Source organism: Phocoena phocoena, chromosome 2, assembly GCF_963924675.1.
Source record: "Phocoena phocoena chromosome 2, mPhoPho1.1, whole genome shotgun sequence".
Classification (NCBI taxonomy): domain Eukaryota; kingdom Metazoa; phylum Chordata; class Mammalia; order Artiodactyla; family Phocoenidae; genus Phocoena; species Phocoena phocoena.
This window is the reverse complement of record NC_089220.1, coordinates 164771937-164793203: the sequence shown is the minus strand read 5'-3', so window position 1 is coordinate 164793203 and position 21267 is coordinate 164771937. Positions and strand designations below refer to the sequence as shown.

The following is a 21267-nucleotide window of genomic DNA, read 5'->3' as shown; positions in this document are numbered from 1 at the left end:
TAAATGTCCATTGACAGATGAACAGATAAATATTTAGTATACACACACACACACACACACACACACACACACACAATGGAATACAACTCAACCATATAAAAGAATGAAATGATGCCATTTGCAGCAACATGGATGGACCTAGAGATTATCATATTAAGTGAAGTAAGCCAGAAAGGGAAAGACAAATACCATTTGATATCATTTACATGTGGAATCTAAAATATGATACAAACTTATTTACGAAACAGAAACAGACTCACAGACATAGAAAACAAATTTATGGTTACCAGTGGGGGCAGGGGATGGGGAAGGGATAAATTCAGAGTTCGAGATTAGCAGACACAAACTACTATATATGAAATAGATAAACAACAAGGTCCTACTGTATAGCACAGGGAACTATATTCAATATCCTGTAATAAACCATAATGGAAAAGAATATGAAAAAGAATATATGAATATATCTGAATATATATATATATATATATATATATATATATATATATGAATCACTTGGCTGTACACCAGAAACTAACACAACATTGTAAATCAACTGTATTTCAACTTTAAAAAAAAGAAAAAAAGAACAAGAAGAGGGGTGCCCACTGAGGACAATAACAGATATTTACTGAATTGAATTCTTCCTATCTGTAAACCCTGTGGCTAATCCTAATAGCCTCTCACTTAATCCTAATAGCAACTCTGTGAAGTAGGTAATTATTCACATTTTACACATGAGAAAACTGGTTAAGAGGGTTAAGTAATATCTTCAAAGTCACAGTTAGCAAGTCGTTTGGACTGAGATAGGAACTTAGATCTGTTTGATACCTAAGTCCAAGCTTTTAGCCATACTCCTCATGAAAGAACCAAAATGAACCTCCAAAAAAGAACTGGAAATGCCTTTCCTCTGGCTATCACCCTACTTCTTCCTGGCCTTTAAGAATATAGGGGAGTTAACTCATCCTAGACCCATGTAGAATTTAGGTTACTGTAATACCTGTTATCACACCAGACATGTGCTGAACGGAAGACTGTATGCATGCCTTGCCCCCCGGTTTAGGCAGAGATCCAGAAGACAACAGCTGTGGAGTGGCCCAGGATTAGAACTTATGTCTTCTAACATCTCGTCCTGGGCGCCTTCCCTCTCATCATACCAACCACCTTTATTAAACATTTTTAAAGATTACTAAAATTAGAAGGCAATTGAAATAAATGTTCAGGCTAAAACCAGCAGAGAGAATGTATCCACTGATAATCTGTCTTACAAAGAATAATTCTAAAATAGTCACCAAGTCATTTTTGAGAATTATGACAGCAAAAATTAAACAATTTTGAGATTATATCTGTCTGCTTTCATAGGAAGGCAAATTTTCAGAGATTTCTATAAAACTCCTGTAAGTTCTATAGAGCCCAATGCTTTAAAAAAATATATGTCAGAAACTTGAAAAAATTAGCCAGCTAACCAAAATTCTTCATGATAATTAGCCAGATCCCAGAATATGAGAAGTGGAAATTTTACAATGGTATTTTGACAAAGAACCAGGTCAAATTCTAACACGACAGAGTTTTTTATTTCCCCTGGTGCCCTGTAAACTAATCCTAGAAATTAGTGGAAAGAAGACTTCTATTCAAGAAAGCACCTTACCATTGGTCAATTCTAATAGGTCACTCCATTTGGGGGACCAGTTAGTTCACTTCTTCCATTTTTCTATAATTCTGTTTATGTTAGAAAATTGCATAGAAAGTTATTTTAAACTTATGTAAAAAATAGCATTCTTCCTGAAGGGACATATATTCCATGCACAAAAATTAACTTTATTTTCTTCATAAAAGGTTTTCATATTTCCTTCATTTAGTGGGTTCACACATATTTATATGTTATACAACCTTTTTGGTATGTTATTTTATTTATATATTATACATAGTATATATACATGTTATGATATACTACTCCTTTGATGTACTTTATATGTATTAATATTTTCAAAGCTAATTTATTGGAACTCTTTTGGTCAAGAAGTTCTCATAAATCTCCCCAAAGTGAATGAACTTGTACACCTCTGGAAAGAACTTACTGGCAGAGTATATGTGAATATAAAACAAATTTCAATCTTAAAATTATTTTTGTGCTTTTAAAATCAATGTTACCATATGTATTAAAAACCACTGACATTAAATAGGAAGAATACTCCCAGAGTAATGGAAATAAAAACAAAAATAAACAAGTGGGACCTAATTAAACTCAAAAGCTTTTGCATATCAAAGGAAACCATAAACAAAATGAAAAGACAACCCACAGATTGGGAGAAAATATTTGCAAATGATGTGACCAACAAAGGATTAGTCTCCAAAACTTATAAACAGTTCATGTGGCTTAATATCATCAAAACAAACAACCCCAGTCAAAAAATGGGTGGAAGACCTAAATAGACATTTCTCCAGAGATGACATACAGATAGCCAAGAAGCACATGAAAAGATGTTCAACCTCACTAATTATGAGAGAAATGCAAATCAAAACTACAATGAGACATCACCTCACACCAGTCAGAGTGGCTATCATCAAAAAATCCACAAACAATATATGCTGTAGAGGGTGTGGAGAAAAGGCAACCCTCTTACACCATTGGTGGGAATGTAAACTGGTACAGCCACTATGGAGAACAGTCTGGAAGTTCCTTAAAAAACTAAAAATAGAACTACCATATGACCCAGCAATCCCACTCCTGACCGTATATCCAGAGAAAAACATGCTCCAAAAGGATATATGCACCCCAGTGTTCACTGCAGCACTGTTTACAACAGCCAAGACATGGAAGCAACCTAAATGTCCATCAACAGAGGAATGGATAAAGAAGATGTGGTACATAAATACAATGGAATATTACTCAGCCATTAAAAAGAATGAAATAACGCCATTTGCAGCAACATGGACCAAGCTAGAGATTGTCATACTGAGTGAAGTTAAGTCAGACAGAGAAAGAGAAATATCGTATGATATCACTTATATGTGGAATCTAAGAAGAAATGACACAAATGAACTTATTTACAAAACAGAAACAGACTCACAGACTTAGAGAATGAACTTATGGTTACCAGGCGGGAAGGGTGAGGGGAAGGGATAGTTAGGGAGTTTGTGACTGACATGTAAACACTGCTGTATTTAAAATGGATAACCAACAAGGACCTACTGTATAGCACAGGGAACTCTGCTTAATATTATGTAACAACCTAAATGGGAAAAGAATTTGAAGAATAGATACATGTATATGTATAACTGAATCATTTTGCTGTACACCTGAAACTATCACAACACTGTTAATCAACTATATGCCAATAAAAAATAAAAAGTTTAAAAAATAAATTGAAGAAAGATAAACAGGAAGAATAGTTTACATAACATATAAATTATAACAAATTTAAAAAATTGGAATTTGTAATCTCTAATATTAAGAGAAAATAAGAAATGAGTATAGTATTAGAAAAATATAGATAAATATAGCCTTTAATTCTGCATGTTTTGTGGACATTTTTCAAGATTCAGTTGCTTAATAATTCTATCTGTACTTGGTGACTTTGTTTTTATTTATTTGGGGTTTAGTGGTATAGTTCTCTTTTAGGCTTACAGGGACTGAGACTTAGGTTTAGTGCTCTGAAACCAACCTCATTAAAAAAATTAATCTTGAGAAAAGCTTCCTGCTGCATTACTATGAAGCATCTGCATTTCATAAAAAACATTATTCATTTAAATTTTTCAAATATAGATAGTAACTTTCTTTTTGCCATGCAACATCTCTTTCTTATTTGTAATACTCTCACCGATATGAATGGAGCTTAAGGCAGAGAAATAATATGCAGGGAACTATGAAAATCAGACTCTTTCTAAATCAGGTTAATATTAAAGATAGTTAATTTACTTTGAACTCTGTGTCTGGGTACTCTTTAGTAAAGCATGTATTAAATTAGTACAGAAATATCTCAAATGGCATTCCAGTTTGATGTGGAAATGTATGTGTCAATCAGAACATCATTTAATTTGAGAGATAAAAGAGATCAAGAGAGAAGTAGAAGTATACACTGGTCTTATGTGCTATTTCAAAGTCCACATTTTGACACAGTAGATATAAAATCTAGGTTTGAGAACTGAAAAACTACATTATAACTTTGACCTTCTCAAAGTCCATTTTTCCCACCTTACTACTTCTTCTGGGTAACAGTTGTTAATACTGTTGATGTATTCCTGAAGGAGAGATCCGGGTTCTGCTTTTATCTCTTGAATCTTTTTAAGTCCACCACTCGTTACAAAAAGTCGTCGAGCTTTGCTATCATGCGGCAGCACCTTGAAAAGTGAAGCACATAAAAATGTCAGCTTTTCTTTTCCAAGTTGGATTTTTACTACTGAAAAGCAATAATATATCTGAGGAAATGCATAAGAGAATTTATGTCCAATATACCTGCACCATAACAAGCCTAAATTTGCTGATCATTGAAAGTAAAATGCAGCCTTTTTAGAAATTTCTTAACTTTTTATGTTGTGGAGATGGAATAAAGGCAATGAACAGGAGCAAAGATAATGGAAAGCCACTCATATACATACAAGGTAAAGCCGTATCCGTTCTTCTCTTATACAAACTGAAGGTCTCTCCAAGCTCCTTAACAAGGCACAGAGGGCCTTCTGTGACTCAGGTCCTAAACACCTCTCCAGCGTTCTTCCCTACCAACCTCTATGCTAAATTTTATTTCAATAATCTCAAAGGATGTGTCCAAACCATTTCTTGCCTTTGCCTATGCTGTTTCCTCTTCCTAGAATACCCTTCCACCCTCCACACACCTCCCCCATTACCTGGCTCACTCTTGCTTATCTTTTTTTTTTTGGCCATGCCACGTGGCATGCAATATCTTAGTTCCCCAACCAGGGGTCGAACCAGTCCCCCCTGCAGTGGAAACTGGACCATCAGGAAATTCCCACTCTTGCTTATGTTTTAAGACTCAGCTCAGATGTCACCTCCTTTAAGAAACTTTCTCTGGGATAGCCCTATTCTCTTTTCCCAGGATGAGTTGGGTACTTTTCTTCTCTCATGGAATTCTGTTAAACCCCTATCTGTGCACTTGCCACATAATTTTTCTTTTTTTTTTTTTGTGGTACGCGGGCCTCTCACTGTTGTGGCCTCTCCCATTGTGGAGCACAGGCTCCGGACGCGCAGGCTCAGCGGCCACGGTTCACCGACCCAGTCGCTCCGCGGCATGTGGGATCCTCCCGGACCGGAGCACGAACCCGTGTCCCCTGCATCGGCAGGCGGACTCTCAACCACTGCGCCACCAGGGAAGCCCTAAGCTAAACTCTTTATATATAACATCTCATTAACCTTTACAGTGACCCTATAAATAGGTTCTTTTATTAACCCCATTTATGGGTAATCACACTAAGGTTTAGCGAGGTCAAGACTTGCTAAAGGTATTGCTGCTGGTAAATGGGGAATCCAGGCACCCCAGCTCCAGAGCCTGGGCTCACGGCCACAGTGGGATACTAATCCCAAAGACCCTGTTTTCTTAAACCCAACCTCCTGAACACAGTTGATAGTTTAGGGTCCCCCTCCTGGCCATCCACAGCTGTGAGAACGCACTCACTCTCTCTCAGCCTCTGCTTTCAGCAGTCAGTCCCACTGGCTGAGCCCCTTCCAGCAGCTTGACCTTTCTACCTCACTACCTTGAATCTGCAGTGGTCTAAGAAATATGACAGCCACGTTTGTTAAAACTGTTCACAGAATAAGTCAATACACTCCAAGTGACTGTCTCAAAGCAACTCCGGTAAAGTGCATGCACATTGCAAAAAATATTTCAGTGACTCAGAGACTTTTTCCTTTTCTTTATAAGATCTTCGCAGTGTTCCCAGATGAGTGAAACTAACAGACACTGGGAAAATTACCAAAAGTCACTTCTCAGTATAAATTATCTGTGCTATGAGGTTTTTATATGTTGACTCTTTACTCTCCAAGAACATAAAAAAGACAGTACAGAGGCTGTGAGGAAAATGTGAGGAAGAAGAAAGTGTGAATTATTTATGTGTGAATTTTATTAGTTTATGTTAATTTTATTAACTTATTTTACCTTCCGTGTCAATATGATAGGTGAAAGTTAAGTAGTAAAACCCTGCCCCATCTTACAGAAAAAAACATTGACCCAGCAGAAGCAACAAGTTAATACCCCATTTCAATTTTCTTCCCCCACTTCTAGGCTAAGAGAGCATGTCTTACCTTACTGAACTGTCCAACCACATACTTCAGAATATTGGGAGGAGCATCATACAGAAATGGCTCGAGAGCTGGTAAATAGGTGCATTTTTGTAGGATGTTCTTTATGGCTTTTTTACTCTATTGAAATACAAAGCAAAATACATACCAAAGTAAGTAATCAATGAAAGCTTGACAAGAATTCATGTCTTGTGTTCCTGGAATTTGAAAATGAAGTGAAGAGCTTGTGATGAACTTAACTGCTGTTGGTGACCAGGTCTACCAGCGGGATAGCGGAGATCACATCCACTGTACCATGCAGACAGCCTTACTCCAATTCTAACAGTTCCAAGTTGGTGATAGACTGCCAACTTATTAATCAAGAACTCTAATGACACTAGAAATCCACTGAGCTTCACTATCCTTCAACAAGAAATATACTTGATTTTTGACTATAAGCTTCTAGATCAGGATGTATATCATGATTAATAATCAGTTGTATTATCCAGCATGAAAGAAATATTAGTATATTAGTTAATTAAGATTTTGTTTACTTGTCAAGTTCTGGGTTTAAGATTTTTTTAACATTATTGAGATATAATTTACATACCATAAATTCACTCATTTTAAAATCCATGTATTTTTAGTAAATTTACAGAGCTGTGCAACCATCACCACAATCTAATTTTAGAACATTTTCATCATCCCCAAAGAAACCTTGTGCCCGTTTATAGTTACATTCTTGTGGGTGTAAAGTAATATCTCATTATGGTTTTGATTTGCATTTCTATCGTCACTAATGATGTTGAACATCTTTTCATGTGCTGATTGATCTTTTGTTGGTGAAATGTCTATTCAGATCTTTTTTAGTTGGGTTGTCCTCTTATTATTGAGTTGTAAGAGTTCTTTATATATTTTGAATACAAGTCCTTGCTTGAATATATGATTTGCAAATAATTTTTCCAAGTCTGCGGCTTGTCTTTTCATTTTCTCAGTGATGTCTTCTGAAGCATACAAGTTTTTCATTTTGATGAAACCTAATTTATCAATGTTTTCTTTTATTACATGTGCTTTAAGCATCACTTCTAAGAAATCAATGCCTAATCCAAGGTTAAAAAGATTTACTTCTATGTTTTCTTCTAAGAGTTTTATAGTCTAAATTCTTATATTTGAACAGAAAAATAAAATCCATTTTTAGTTAATTCTGGTATATTGTATGAGACATGGGTCCAAATTAATATTTTTGTCTGAGGATATAATAATTATCCTAGTACAGTTTGCTGAAAAGACTATCCTTTTAACATTAAATTGCCTTGGCACCTTTGTGAAAAATCAACTGACCATAAAAGGGTCTATTTCAGATTTTCAATTCAATTACTACATTGATACATATGTCTTTCTGTAAGCAAGTACCACACTATCTTGATTCCTGTAGCTTTATAATAAATTTTGAAGTTGGGCAGTGTAAGTCTTTCTTTTTCAAGATTGTTTTGGCCAGTCTGAGTCCTTTGCATTTCCATATGAATTTTAGGATCAGCTTCTCAACTTCTGGGGGGAAAAAAGCCAGCTGGGATTTTGACAGGAATTGTATTGAATATGTAGATGGTTTTCACAATATTGAATTGCCATTTTAACAATATTGAATCTTCCAATCTGTGAACATGGAATGTCTCTTCATTTATTCAGATCTTCTTTAATTTTTTTCAGCAATGTTTTATAGTTTTCAGTGTACAAGTCTTATACTTTTTTTTTTTTTTTTTTTTTTTTTGCAGTACGCGGGCCTCTCACTGTTGTGGCCTTTCCCGTTGCAGAGCACAGGCTCCGGACGCGCAGGCTCAGCGGCCACGGCTCATGGGCCCAGCCGCTCCGCGGCATGTGGGATCCTCCCAGACCAGGGCACGAACCCATGTCCCCTGCATCAGCAGGCGGACTCCCAACCACTGCACCACCAGGGAAGCCCTTACACTTCTTTTGTTAAATTTATTCCTAAGTATTTTATTCTTTTTGATGCTACTGTGAATGAAACTATTTTCTTAACTTCATATTTGAATTACTCATTACTAAGATATGGAAATACAATTGATTTTTATATTGATCTTATACCTAGTGATTTTGTTGAACTCTTATTAGTTCTAGTATTTGTGTATGTGTGTGTCTGTGTGTATTCCTTAGGATTTTCTACATATAAGATCACGTCATATTTTGGATTTAAAATGTATAAGCCTTTAGAAAATGTGCCTTATATTTGGTTATTTATGGCTGTAAACGAAATAAAATTGTTCCTACAACTTCATTCTGTGAATTGTACAGAAATTACATGGGGTCAACAAACCCTTTTAGTTACCTAATTCAGGAAATCAAGTAATGTGTTACTTTGAAATAATGAATAAGAGATTATGAATTTTGCTAAATGTCAGACATTTAGTAGCTAGTGCTTATCCTTAGACATATATAATACATGATGATGTGAGGGAAGGAGTCATGGGCTATCTACTTAGGGCAACTTGAGTTTGAGCCTGGTTTTCCTATGAACTAGCATAGCACCTACAGTTCTACATTCACTAATTTTTCTGATATTTCTAAAAACTGACTTCAGCCACACTGATCAAAGCTATTGTAAAAACCACAGTAAGTGACTAGCAATACTATTTTTTTTTTTATCTCAACAACACACATAAGCGTAGTAATTAACAAAATACAACTGTCAATTCTAGGCAAACACTTGATGCCACTTCACTTGTTTTTCACAGAAAATGAAAGGAGTAACAAAAAATTATTCACTGTTGCTTTCCTTAATGAATGATCTCTAATGAAAACTGCTTAAAATGAAAAATGTTTCTTATTCAAAAGTTAATTTTATTCTGAAAGCATTCTGACCCAAAGAGCTATAGTTATTTAAATGAGGGGGGCACATAGGAGTGAATCTTCATGACCGTGTGTTAGGCAAAGTCTTCTCAGATATAGCTCCAAAAGCACAAGCAGCAAAAGAAGAAAAATAGACTGAACTTCGTTAAAACTTTTTTTTTAAATGTGCTCTAAACAATACCATCAATAAAGTGATAAGACAATCCACAGAATGGGAGAAAATATTTGTAAATCATACATCTGATAAGGATTTGTATCCAGGAGTATATAAAGAACACTTACAACTCAATAATAAAAAGATAAATAGCCCAATTTAAAAATGGGCAAAGGGTCTGATTAGACATTTCTCCAAAGATGATATACAAATGGCCAATAAGCACATGAAAAGATTTTCAGCATCATTAGCCATCAAGGAAATGCAAATTGAAACCAGAATGTGATACCAATTCACACCCACTAGGATGGCTATAATAAAAAACAAAGACGATAACAAGTGATGGCAAAGATGTGGAAAAATTAGAACCCTCATACATTGCTGGTGGGAATGTAAACTGGTACAGTCACATTGGAAACCAGTTTGGCAGTTCCTCAAAATGTCAAAAAGAGTTATCATATGACCTAACAAGTTCCATTCCTACCTAGGTACATACCCAAGAGAAATGGAAACATACGTCCACACAAAACTTGCATAATAATGTTCATAGCAGCATTATTTATAATAGTCAAAGAGTAGAAACAGCCCAATGTCTAAGCAGTGAACAGAAAAATAAAATGTGGTATGTATCCATACAATGGAATATTATTTGGCAATTAAAAGGAACAAAATATTGATATATGCTAGGACATGGATGAACCTTGAAACTTTTAAGTGAGAGAAGACAGGCACCAAAGGCCACATATATTGTATGGTTCCATTTAAATGAACTGTCCAGAAGAGGCAAATCCCCAAAGACAGATAGTAAATTAATGGTTGCCTGGGGCTAAACAGGAAGGATATGGAGTGACTGCTAATGGGAGAATGAAAATGTTCTAAAATTAGACTGTGGTGATGTTTGCACCTGTGAAGATACTAAAACCATTGAATTGTATAGTTTAATGGGTAAATTATACGGTATATGAGTTATATTTCAATAAAGCTGCTAAAAATAAAGGGGAACAACCAAGACAAGAAGAATACAATAATTAAATTAAATAATTATCTTAGAAATAGTTTTATAACTATTTGAATAGTTTTATAACCACCCAAATGCCAAACTAAGATGATACATTTCGATATGATACCTCTGAATCAAAACAAATGAAAATGTAGTTGCCTGAATATTATCAAAATATATGTAGGTAAGCTGATTATATAAAAGATATATATTCTTTTCAGTTTTTATAAGGTATTTGAAATTACATAGGTGTATAGACAGTAAGGCTATGTGAAAATGTGCAAGAAATTCCAAGGGGCTGCTCCTTGGCTCTCTCTCATGGATCAGAACCAATTAGAGAATGCTTACAGAAGCTGACATGCCTTTGGGACAAAATGAACTTCAACATGGACTTATAATTTGAAAGCTGCTAGAGAGTAACAAATGAGAAACACCATTAGACAGTTCCTAAAGTTCTTGGATACATTTTCCCTACTGAGATAGTGTCATATCAAACAGATTTGGACTTTCACTCTAAAGCCTTTAAAACAACAACTGATAGAATCCAAGAGACCTTGGGGAAGAAAAGAAAAGGAATGATTAAGTCCCTACAATAAGAAAATATCTGGATGGATTTAAAGCCTTGGAAAGATTGTTGACAGGATAATGATTGATAAATCACTTTTAATTTAATACCCACTGTATTTCCTGAAAGTAAATATTATATTAAATAAGGGCAAAAGGAATCTTCTATTAGTAAACCTAAATGTTTTAATAAAACCACCTTTATTAAACTAATACAAGATAAAAATTATCTGACTTCAAAAAGTAAGGTTATCAAACTTATTTTACTCTGGTGATATTTATACAATATAATATCATAATAACTCATTAAAAACCAAGTTATATAAACTTGGTAGCATGTAAATAGTATATAGTGCTCCCTCAGAGACTATTTGCAAGGGTTTCTCAAACTATAATTACTACTGACTCCACTATTAATTATTCATGCTCTAGCTGATGTATTCTTTTATTTCCCTGGATTACTAGAGGTAAGGGTGGGAAGGATGAGAAGTGAGGAGGAGGGAGGAGGGAAGAGGAGGAAGTGGGGAAGGGGAGAGGGAAGAGGGAGGAAGAAAGACAATTATGATAATGGGTTAAAGAAATATGCCACAAAAAGAGAACTACATACACAGGTTAAAATTATATGTAGGGCTTCTGTGGTGGCGCAGTGGTTAAGAATCTGCCTGCCAATGCAGGGGACACGGGTTCGAGCCCTGGTCCAGGAAGATTCCACATGCTGTGGAGCAACTAAGCCCATGGGCCACAAGTACTGAGCCTGTGCTCTAGAGCCCATGAGCCACAACTATTGAGCCCTCATGCCACAACTACTGAAGCCCGTGCACCTAGAGCCCACTCTCCACAACAAAGAGAAGGCACCATAGTGAGAAGCCCACCCACTGCAATGAAGAGTAGCCCCTGCTCACCACAACTAGAGAAAGCCTGCGCACAGCAATGAAGACCTAACGCAGCCAAAAATAAAATAAATACATTTTTAAAAATAAAATAAAATAAAAGTATATGTATGTAAATCAGATGTACCTGGACAACTCAAAACTGGAAATGGAGTTGTGGTTTCTCACCAGAAAGTCAAAGAATCACACAATTGTTAAACAGGAAAAGACCTTAGCACATTGTCAATCTTACTCTCTACCAAGCATTGCCAAGGAATGGAGTCAACATTGGAGACAAGTAAGGGAAAAGCCCTAAATCTATTAAATCATTCCTTTGATCTAGAAAGTCTTATAAAAATGGAAAAAGCGTTAATCTTAGAAATCAACTTCCCCCAATGAATCTAAAGAGAAAAAAACATGTAAACATAACCAAATCAACATAAACTCACTTTATAAAATTTATAAACCAAATAAATGACTCACGACATTGCTTTCAGAGTCTCTCAACTGTAAGTTCAAGCAGACTTCCTGCCTTGTTAGAGCATCTAAAGTTGTTCCAGCAAATATGTTTTCCTATTTGTTACTTTGGTGTTTTAATTAAAATTTAAAAGTAATTTAATTTACTGTTATATTGATTGTCTTTTCTGTGTACTTCTCTCAACTCAAGTCAATTCTGAAAGCTGCTTTCCAAAAGTTACATGTTTTCCTAATAGGGAGTATGCTGGGAAGCATTTTTCTTTCTTTGAAATTCTAAAATTATTTTACAAACCCATCCTACTTTATATTCATGTTTTATGAATCATTTCAGTAGCTAGTAACATTTTTTTTAGAAATCTTGATTTTTTTTTTAAAATGCATGATTTAAAAATGTTTAATTTAGTGAATCTTACAGTCATTTTTCCTTTAAGGAACAAATGTGAGACATAATTAAAAGATCAGGCAGACTTGGAGTTAGGAGAGGTAGCTCATGCTTCAGGAATACCTTGGGAAAGCAGCTTAAATTTCTTTAGACTCAATTTTTTAATGTAAAATGGACTAAAGTACTCTCTGGCCAATTCCACCTCCAAAATTCTATTATTCAATAACCTATTTCATAAGAAAAGTCAATAGAAATGTAGAAGGCAACAACCAGACATTCATTTTACAAACAACTTTGTACCTATAGAGAACTTTCATTAAAATATATCACTGATTTTTAGAGACAAGGGTAACTCATTTTCAAAGAGTCACCGCACTTCTTCTGATAAATTTATTTCTTGACTCAGAAAAGCGATATTGTCCATGATGAAAATTAAAACATTTTAAAGAATGAGTCAAAATCTAACAAACCCTCATTAAAACAGTCAAGAATTAAGCACTTACTTTCATTTGAAGATCCTCAGAACTTTCGGTCGACATGTACAAAGAAAGCAGGACGGGCAAAGTGTTTGTGACCGCGACAGCCCGGGCATGCTCCGGAGTGTGCCTCCCAATCTGTCCCAAGGCCCAGGCAGCAGCAGCCTTAATATGATCTTCTGGCTCTTCCGACAAGCAGACTGACAGCTGGGGCACACCCTGCAGCGTTATCAAAAGAGCAAGAGTTACGAATCCAGAGCAGGATTAAAGAGTCTTCCCTGTCTCTCAAACGTTAGAAGGAATCATTTTGGTCTTGATCCTTTTCTTAAACGGTTCAACAAATGAGCACTTCACAGGGGCTGTCATTTTTCAAGTCAATAAAATGACTAGAACTAATTTACCTTAATTATCTGTAACAATCCAACTAAACTAAATAACTCCACTAGCGTTTACTCCCCAAACAGAGGCATTTAACCAAAAAACAGATGCCGCAGACTAGTATTTAGGCAAAACCAGATTCCACTGTGACAAACTAAAAATGCGTAGGATTTTAAAACCTTTTGCTTGAGGAGAGGCCGGCTGGGGCCGGCACACACATCCCAGACGCAGCTGGGCTGGTGACTCAACTGCAGGTGGCACCCCAGAGTCTGGGGAAGTGGCGGGGGCGCAGGACGCTCTCTGAGGTCGCCCCCGGGGCAAAGGATTTCCAGATCCGATCAGGGAGCTGGACTCCTCGGTGTCACCACTTAGAACACGCATCCTTTCTTTGCTATCAACATCACGGATCATCAACCACCCCAGACATCTGCCTGTGTGACTTTAAAAAGTCAATGCAGCAGCATTTTGGTTGAAGGAGACCTTCAAGACGGCAGAAGAGTAAGACGCGGAGATCACCTTCCTCCCCACAAAAACATCAGAAATACATCTACATGTGGAATAACCCCTACATAACATCTACTGAACGCTGGCAGAAGATCTCAGACTTCCCAAAAGGCAAGAAACTCCCCACATACCTGGGTAGGGCAAAAGAAAAAAGAAAAAACAGAGACAAAAGAATAGGGACGGGACCTGCACCAGTGGGAGGGAGCTATGAAGGAGGAAAGCTTTCCACACACTAGGAAGCCCCTTCGCCGGCGGAGACTGCGGGTGGCGGAGGGGGGAAGCTTCGGAGCCACGGAGGAGAGCACAGCAACAGGGGTGCAGAGGGCAAAGCGGAGAGATTCCCACACAGAGGATCAGGGCCGACCAGCACTCACCAGCCCGAGAGGCTTGTCTGCTCACCCGCCAGGGCGGGTAGGGCTGGGAGCTGAGGCTCGGGCTTCGGAGGTTGGAGCGCAGGGAGAGGACTGGCGTTGGTGGCGTGAACACAGCCTAAAGGGGCTAGTGCGCCAGAGCTAGACGGGAGGGAGTCCGGGAAAAAGTCTGGAGCTGATGAAGAGGCAAGAGACCATTGTTTCAGGGTGCGCGAGGAGAGGGAATTCAGAGCAACACCTAAACGAGCTCCAGAGGTGGGCGCGAACCGCAGCTACCAGCGCGGACCCCAGAGACAGGCATGAGATGCTAAGGCTGCTGCTGCCGCCACCAAGAAGCCTGTGTGCGAACACAGGCCACTGTCCACACCTCGCCGCCCGGGAGCCTGTGCAGCCCGCCACCGCCAGGGTCCCGTGATCCAGGGACAACTTCCCTGGGAGAACGCACAGCACGCCTCAGGCTGGTGCAACGTCACGCTGGCCTCTGCCGCCGCAGGCTCGCCCCGCATCCGTACCCCTCCCTCCCCCCTGCCTGAGTAAGCCAGAGTCCCCGAATCAGCTGCTCCTTTAACCCCATCCTGTCTGAGCGAAGAACAGATGCCCTCAGGCAAACTGCACGCAGAGGTGGGTCCAAATCCAAAGCTGAGCCCCAGGAGCTGTGCGAACAAAGAAGAGAAAGGGAAATCTCTCCCAGCAGCCTCAGGAGCAGCGGATTAAATCTCCACAGTCAACTTGACGTTCCCTGCATCTGTGGAATATCTGAATAGACAACGAATCATCCCAAATTGAGGAGGTGGACTTTGGGAGCAATGATATATATATTTTTTTCCTTTTTCTCTTTTTGTGACTGTGTATGTGTGTGCTTCTTTGTGTGATTTCGTTTGTATAGCTTTGTATTTACCATTTGTCCTAGGGTTCTGTCTGTCCGTTTTTGTTTGTTTTTAAGCATAGTTTTTGGCGCTTGCTATCATTGGTGGATTTGTTTTTTGCTTTGGTTGCTCTCTTCTTTCTTTTTTTAAATTACTTTTTAATTTTTATCATTTTTTTGTATTTTTATTTTTTTTGCAATACACGGGCCGCTCACTGTTGTGGCCTCTCCCATTGTGGATCACAGGCTCCGGATGCACAGGCTCAGCAGCCATGGCTCACGGGCCTAGTCGCTCCGTGGCATGTGGGATCCTCCCGGACCGGGGCATGAACGTGTGTCCCCTGCATCGGCAGGCAGACTCTCAACCACCGAGCCACCAGGGAAGCCCAATTTTTTTATTTTTAATAATTATTTTTTATCGTAATAACTTTATTTTGTTCTCTCCCTCCCTCTCTCCCTTCCTTCCCTTCTTTCTTTTTTTCTCCCTTTTCTTCTGAGCTGTGTGGCTGACAGGGTCTTTGTCCTCCAGCCAGGTGTCAGGCCTGTGCCTCTGAGGTGGGAAAGCCGAGTTCAGGACACCAATCCACCAGAGACCTCCCGGCTCCACATAATATCAAACGGTGAAAGGTCTCCCAGAGATCTCCATCTCAACGATAAGACCCAGCCCCACTCAATGACCAACAAGCTACAGTGCTGGATACCCTATGCCAAACAACTAGCAAGACAGGAACACAACCCCACCCATTAGCAGAGAGCCTGCCTAAAATCATAATAAGGTCACAGACGCCCCAAAACACACCACCAGACATGGTCCTGCCCACCAGAAAGACAAGATCCAGCCTCATCCACCAGAGCATAGCCACTAGCCCCCTCCACCAGGAAGCCTACACAGCCCACTGAACCAACTTTAGCCAGTGGGGGCAGACACCAAAAACAATGGGAACTACGAACCTGCAGGCTGCGAAAAGGAGACCCCAAACACAGTAAGTTAAGCCAAGTGAGAAGACAGAGAAACACACAGCAGATGAAGGAGCAAGGTAAAAACCCACCAGACCAAACAAATGAAGAGGAAATAGGCAGTCTACCTGAGAAAGGATTCAGAGTACTGATAGTAAAGATGATCCAAAATCTTGGAAATAGAATGGAGAAAATACAAGAAATGTTTAACAAGGACCTAGAAGAACTAAAGAGCAAACAAACAATGATGAATAACACAATAAATGAAATTAAATATTCTCTAGAAGGAATCAACAGCCGAAAAACTGAGGCAGAAGAACGGATAAGTGACCTGGAAGAGAAAATAGTGGAAATAACTACTGCAGAGCAGAATAAAGAAAAAAGAATGAAAAGAATTGAGGACAGTCTCAGAGACCTCTGGGACAACAGTAAATGCACAAATATTTAAATTATAGGGGTCCCAGAAGAAGAGAAAAAGAAAGGGACTGAGGGCTTCCCTGGTGGCGCAGTGGTTGAGAGTGTGTCTGCCAATGCAGGGGACACGGGTTTGTGCCCCAGTCTGGGAGGATCCCACATGCCGCGGAGCGGCTGGGCCTGTGAGCCATGGCCGCTGAGCCTGCGCATCTGGAGCCTGTGCTCCGCAACAGGAGAGGCCACAACAGTGAGAGGCCCATGTACCTCAAAAAAAAAAAAAAAAAAAGGGACTGAGAAAATATTTGAAGAGATTGAAGAGATTATAGTTAAAAACTTCCCTAATATGGGAAAGGAAATAGTCAATCAAGCCCAGGAAGCACAGAGAGTCCCGTACAGGATAAATCCAAGGAGAAACACACCAAGGCACATATTAATCAAACTATCAAAAATTAAATACAAAGAAAAAATATTAAAAGCAGCAAGGGAAAAGCAACAAATAACACACAAGGGAATTCCCATAAGGTTAACAGCAGATCTTTCAGCAGAAACTCTGCAAGCCAGAAGGGAGTGGCAGGACATATTTAAAGTGATGAAAGGGAAAAACCTACAACCAAGATTACTCTACCCAGCAAGGATCGCATTCAGATTCGACAGAGAAATTAAAATCTTTACAGACAAGCAAAGCTAAGGGAACTCAGCACCACCAAACCAGCTTTACAACAAAGGGTAAAGGAACTTCTCTAGGCAGGAAACCCAAGAGAAGGAAAAGACCTACAATAACAAACCCAAAACAATTAAGAAAATGGTCATAGGAACAAACATATCAATAATTACCTGAAATGTAAATGGATTAAATGCTCCAACCAAAAGACACAGACTGCCTGAATGGATACAAAAACAAGACCCATATATATGCTGTCTACAAGAGACCCACTTCAGACCTAGGGACACATACAGACTGAAAGTGAGGGGATGGAAAAAGATATTCCATGCAAATGGAAATGAAAAGAAAGCTGGAGTAGCAATTCTCATATCAGACAAAATAGACTTTAAAATAAAGATTATTACAAGAGACAAAGAAGGACACTACATAATGCTCAAAGGACCAATCCAAGAAGAAGATATAACAATTGTAAATATTTAAGCACCCAACACAGAAGCACCTCAATACATATGGCAAATGCTAACAGCCATAAACGGGGAAATCAACAGTAACACAATCATAGTAGGGGACTTTAACACCTCACTTTCACCAATGGACAGATCATCCAAAATGAAAATAAATAAGGAAACACAAGCTTTAAATGATACATTAAACAAGATGGACTTAATATTTATAGGACATTCCATCCAAAAAAAGAGAATACACTTTCTTCTCAAGGGCTCATGGAACATTCTTCACGATTGATCATACCTTGGGTCACAAATCAAGCCTCGGTAAATTTAAGAAAATTTAAATTCTATCAAGTATCTTTTCTGACCACAACGCTATGAAACTAGATATCAATTACAGGAAAAAGTCTGTAAAAAAGACAAACACATGGAGGTTAAACGATACACTACTAAATAACCAAGAGATCACTGAAGAAATCAAAGAGGAAGAAATACCTAGAAACACATGACTATGAAAACACAATGACCTAAAACTTATGGGATGCAGCAAAAGCAGTTCTAAGAGGGAAGTTTATAGCAATACAATCCTACCTCAAGAAACAAGAAAAGTCTCAAATAAACAACCTAACCTTACGCCTGAAGCAATTAGAGAAAGAAGAACAAAAAATACCCCAAAGTTAGCAGAAGGAAAGAAATCATAAAGATCAGAGCAGAAATAAATGAAAAACCAATGAAGGAAACGATAGCAAAGATCAATAAAACTAAAATCTGGTTCTTTGAGAAGATAAACAAAATTGATAAACCATTAACCAGACTCATCAAGAAAAAAAGGGAGGAGACTCAAATCAGTAGAATCAAAAAAGAAAAAGGAGCAGTAACAACTGACACTGCAGAAATACAAAGGATCATGAGAGATTATTACAAGCAACTCTATGCCAATAAAATGGACAACCTGGAAAAAATGGACAAATTCTTAGAAAAGCACAACCTCCCGAGACTGAACCAGGAAGAAATACAAAACAGACCAATCACAAGCACTGAAATTGAAACTGTGATTAAAAATCTTCCAACAAATGAAAGCCCAGGACCAGATGGCTTCACAGGAGAATTCTATCAAACACTTAGAGAAGAGCTAACACCTATCCTTCTCAAACTCATCCAAAATAGAGCAGAGGGAGGAACACTCCCAAACTCATTCTACAAGGCCACCATCACCCTGATACCAAAACCAGACGAAGATGTCACAGAGAAAACTACAGGCCAATATCACTGATGAACATAGATGCAAAAATCCAACAAAATACTAGGAAACAGAATCCAACAGCACATTAAACGGATCATACACCATGATCAAGTGGGATTTATCCCAGGGATGCAAGGATTCTTCAATATACACAAATCAATCAGTGTGATACACCATATTAACAAATTGAAGGATAAAAACCATATGATCATCTCAATAGATGCACAAAAAAGCTTTTGACAAAATTCAACATCCATTTATAATAAAAACCCTCCAGAAAGTAGGCACAGAGGGAACTTACCTCAACATAATAAAGGCCATATATGACAAACCCACCGCCAACATCATTCTCAATGGTGAAAAACTGAAACCATTTCCACTAAGATTGGGAACAAGACAAGGTTGCCCACTCTCACCACTATTATTCAACACAGTTTTGGAAGTTTTAGCCACAGCAAGCAGAGAAGAAAAAGAAATAAAAGGAATACAAATCGGAAAAGAAGAAGTAAAACTGCCACTGTTTACAGATGACATGATACTATACATAGGAATCCTAAAGACTCTACCAGAAAACTGCTAGAGCTAATCAGCGAACTTGGCAAAGTAGCAGCATACAATATTAATGCACAGAACTCTCTTTCATTCCTATACACTAATGATGAAAAATCTGAAAGAAATTAAGGAAATACTCCCATTTACCACTGCAACAAAAAGAATAAAATACCTAGGAATAAACCTACCTAAGAAGACAAAAGACCTGTATGCAGAAAACTGTAAGACACTGATGAAAGAAATTAAAGATGATACAAACAGATGGAGAGATAAACCATGTTTCTGGATTGGAAGAATCAACATTGTGAAAATGACTATACTACCCAAAGCAATCTACAGATGCAATGCAATCTCTATCAAACTATCAATGGCATTTTTCACAGAACTAGAACAAAAAATTTCACAATTTCTATGGAAACACAAAAGATTCCGAATAACCAAAGCAATCTTGAGAAAGAAAAATGGAGCTGGAGGAATCAGGCTCCTGGACTTGACTAAACTACAAAGCTACAGTAATCAAGACAGTATGGTACTGGCACAAAAACAGAAATATAGATCAATGGAACAGGATAGAAAGCCAAGAGATAAACCCATGCACATATGGTCACCTTATTTTTGATAAAGGAGGCAAGAATATACAATGGAGAAAAGACAGCCTCTTCAATAAGTGGTGCTGGGAAAACTGGACAGCTACATGTAAAAGAATGAAATTAGAGCACTCCCTAACACCATACACAAAAATCAACTCAAAATGGATTAAAGACCTAAATGTAAGGCCAGACACTATAAAACTCTTAGAGGAAAACACAGGCGGAACACTCTATGACATAAATCACAGCAAGATCCTTTTTGACCCACCTCCTATAGAAATGGAAATGAAAACAAAAATAAACAAATGGGACCTAATGAAACTTCAAAGCTTTTGCACAGCCAAGGAAACCATAAGCAAGACAAAAAGACGACCCTCAGAATGGGAGAAAATATTTGCAAATGAAGCAACTGACAAAGGATTAATCTCCAAAATTTACAAGCAGCTCATGCAGCTTAATATCAAAAAACAAACAACCCAATCCAAAAATGGGCAGAAGACCTAAATAGACATTTCTCCAAAGATGATATACAGACTGCCAACAAACACATGAAAGGATGCTCAAGAACACTAAACATTAGAGAAATGCAAATCAAAACTACAATGAGGTATCACCTCACACCAGTCAGAATGGCCATCATCAAAATATGTACAAACAATAAATGCTGGAGAGGGTGTGGAGAAAAGGGAACCCTACTGCACTCTTGGTGGGAATGTAAATTGATACAGCCACTATGGAGAACAGTGTGGAAGTTCCTTAAAAAACTAAAAATAGAATTACCATATGACCCAGCAATCCCACTACTGGGCATATACCCTGAGAAAACCATAATTCAGAAAGAGTCATGGGGCTTCCCTGGGGGCGCAGTGGTTGAGAGTCCGCCTGCCTTTGCAGGGGACACAGGTTCATGCCCCAGTCCGGGAAGATCCCACATGCTGCGGAGCGGCTGGGCCCGTGAGCCATGGCCGCTGAGCCTGCGCGTCTGGAGCCTGTGCTCCGCAACGGGAGAGGCCACAACAGTGAGAGGCCGGCATACCGCTTAAAAAAAAAAAAAAAGAGTCATGTACCACAATGTTCATTGCAGCTCTATTTACAACAGCCAGGACATGGAAGCAACCTAAGTGTCCATCAACAGATGAATGGATAAAGAAGATGTGGCACATATATACAATGGAATATTACTCAGACATAAAAAGAAACAAAATTGAGGCTTCCCTGGTGGCGCAGTGGTTGAGAGTCCGCCTGCCGATGCAGGGGACACGGG

At 38.3% G+C, this 21267-nt stretch overlaps 1 protein-coding gene across 1 annotated transcript in view; it reads right to left on the bottom strand.

The window, feature by feature from the left end:
• Nucleotides 1-21267, bottom strand: part of SPAG6 (sperm associated antigen 6) — a 75975-nt gene that overhangs the window by 10057 nt on the left and 44651 nt on the right. Inside the window, exons 8-10 of the mRNA XM_065871607.1 lie at nt 13044-13235; nt 6254-6370; nt 4193-4338 (exon numbers count right to left, since the gene is read on the bottom strand). Coding sequence (XP_065727679.1) covers nt 4193-4338; nt 6254-6370; nt 13044-13235 — 455 coding nt within the window. The remainder of the gene's footprint in view (nt 1-4192; nt 4339-6253; nt 6371-13043; nt 13236-21267) is intronic.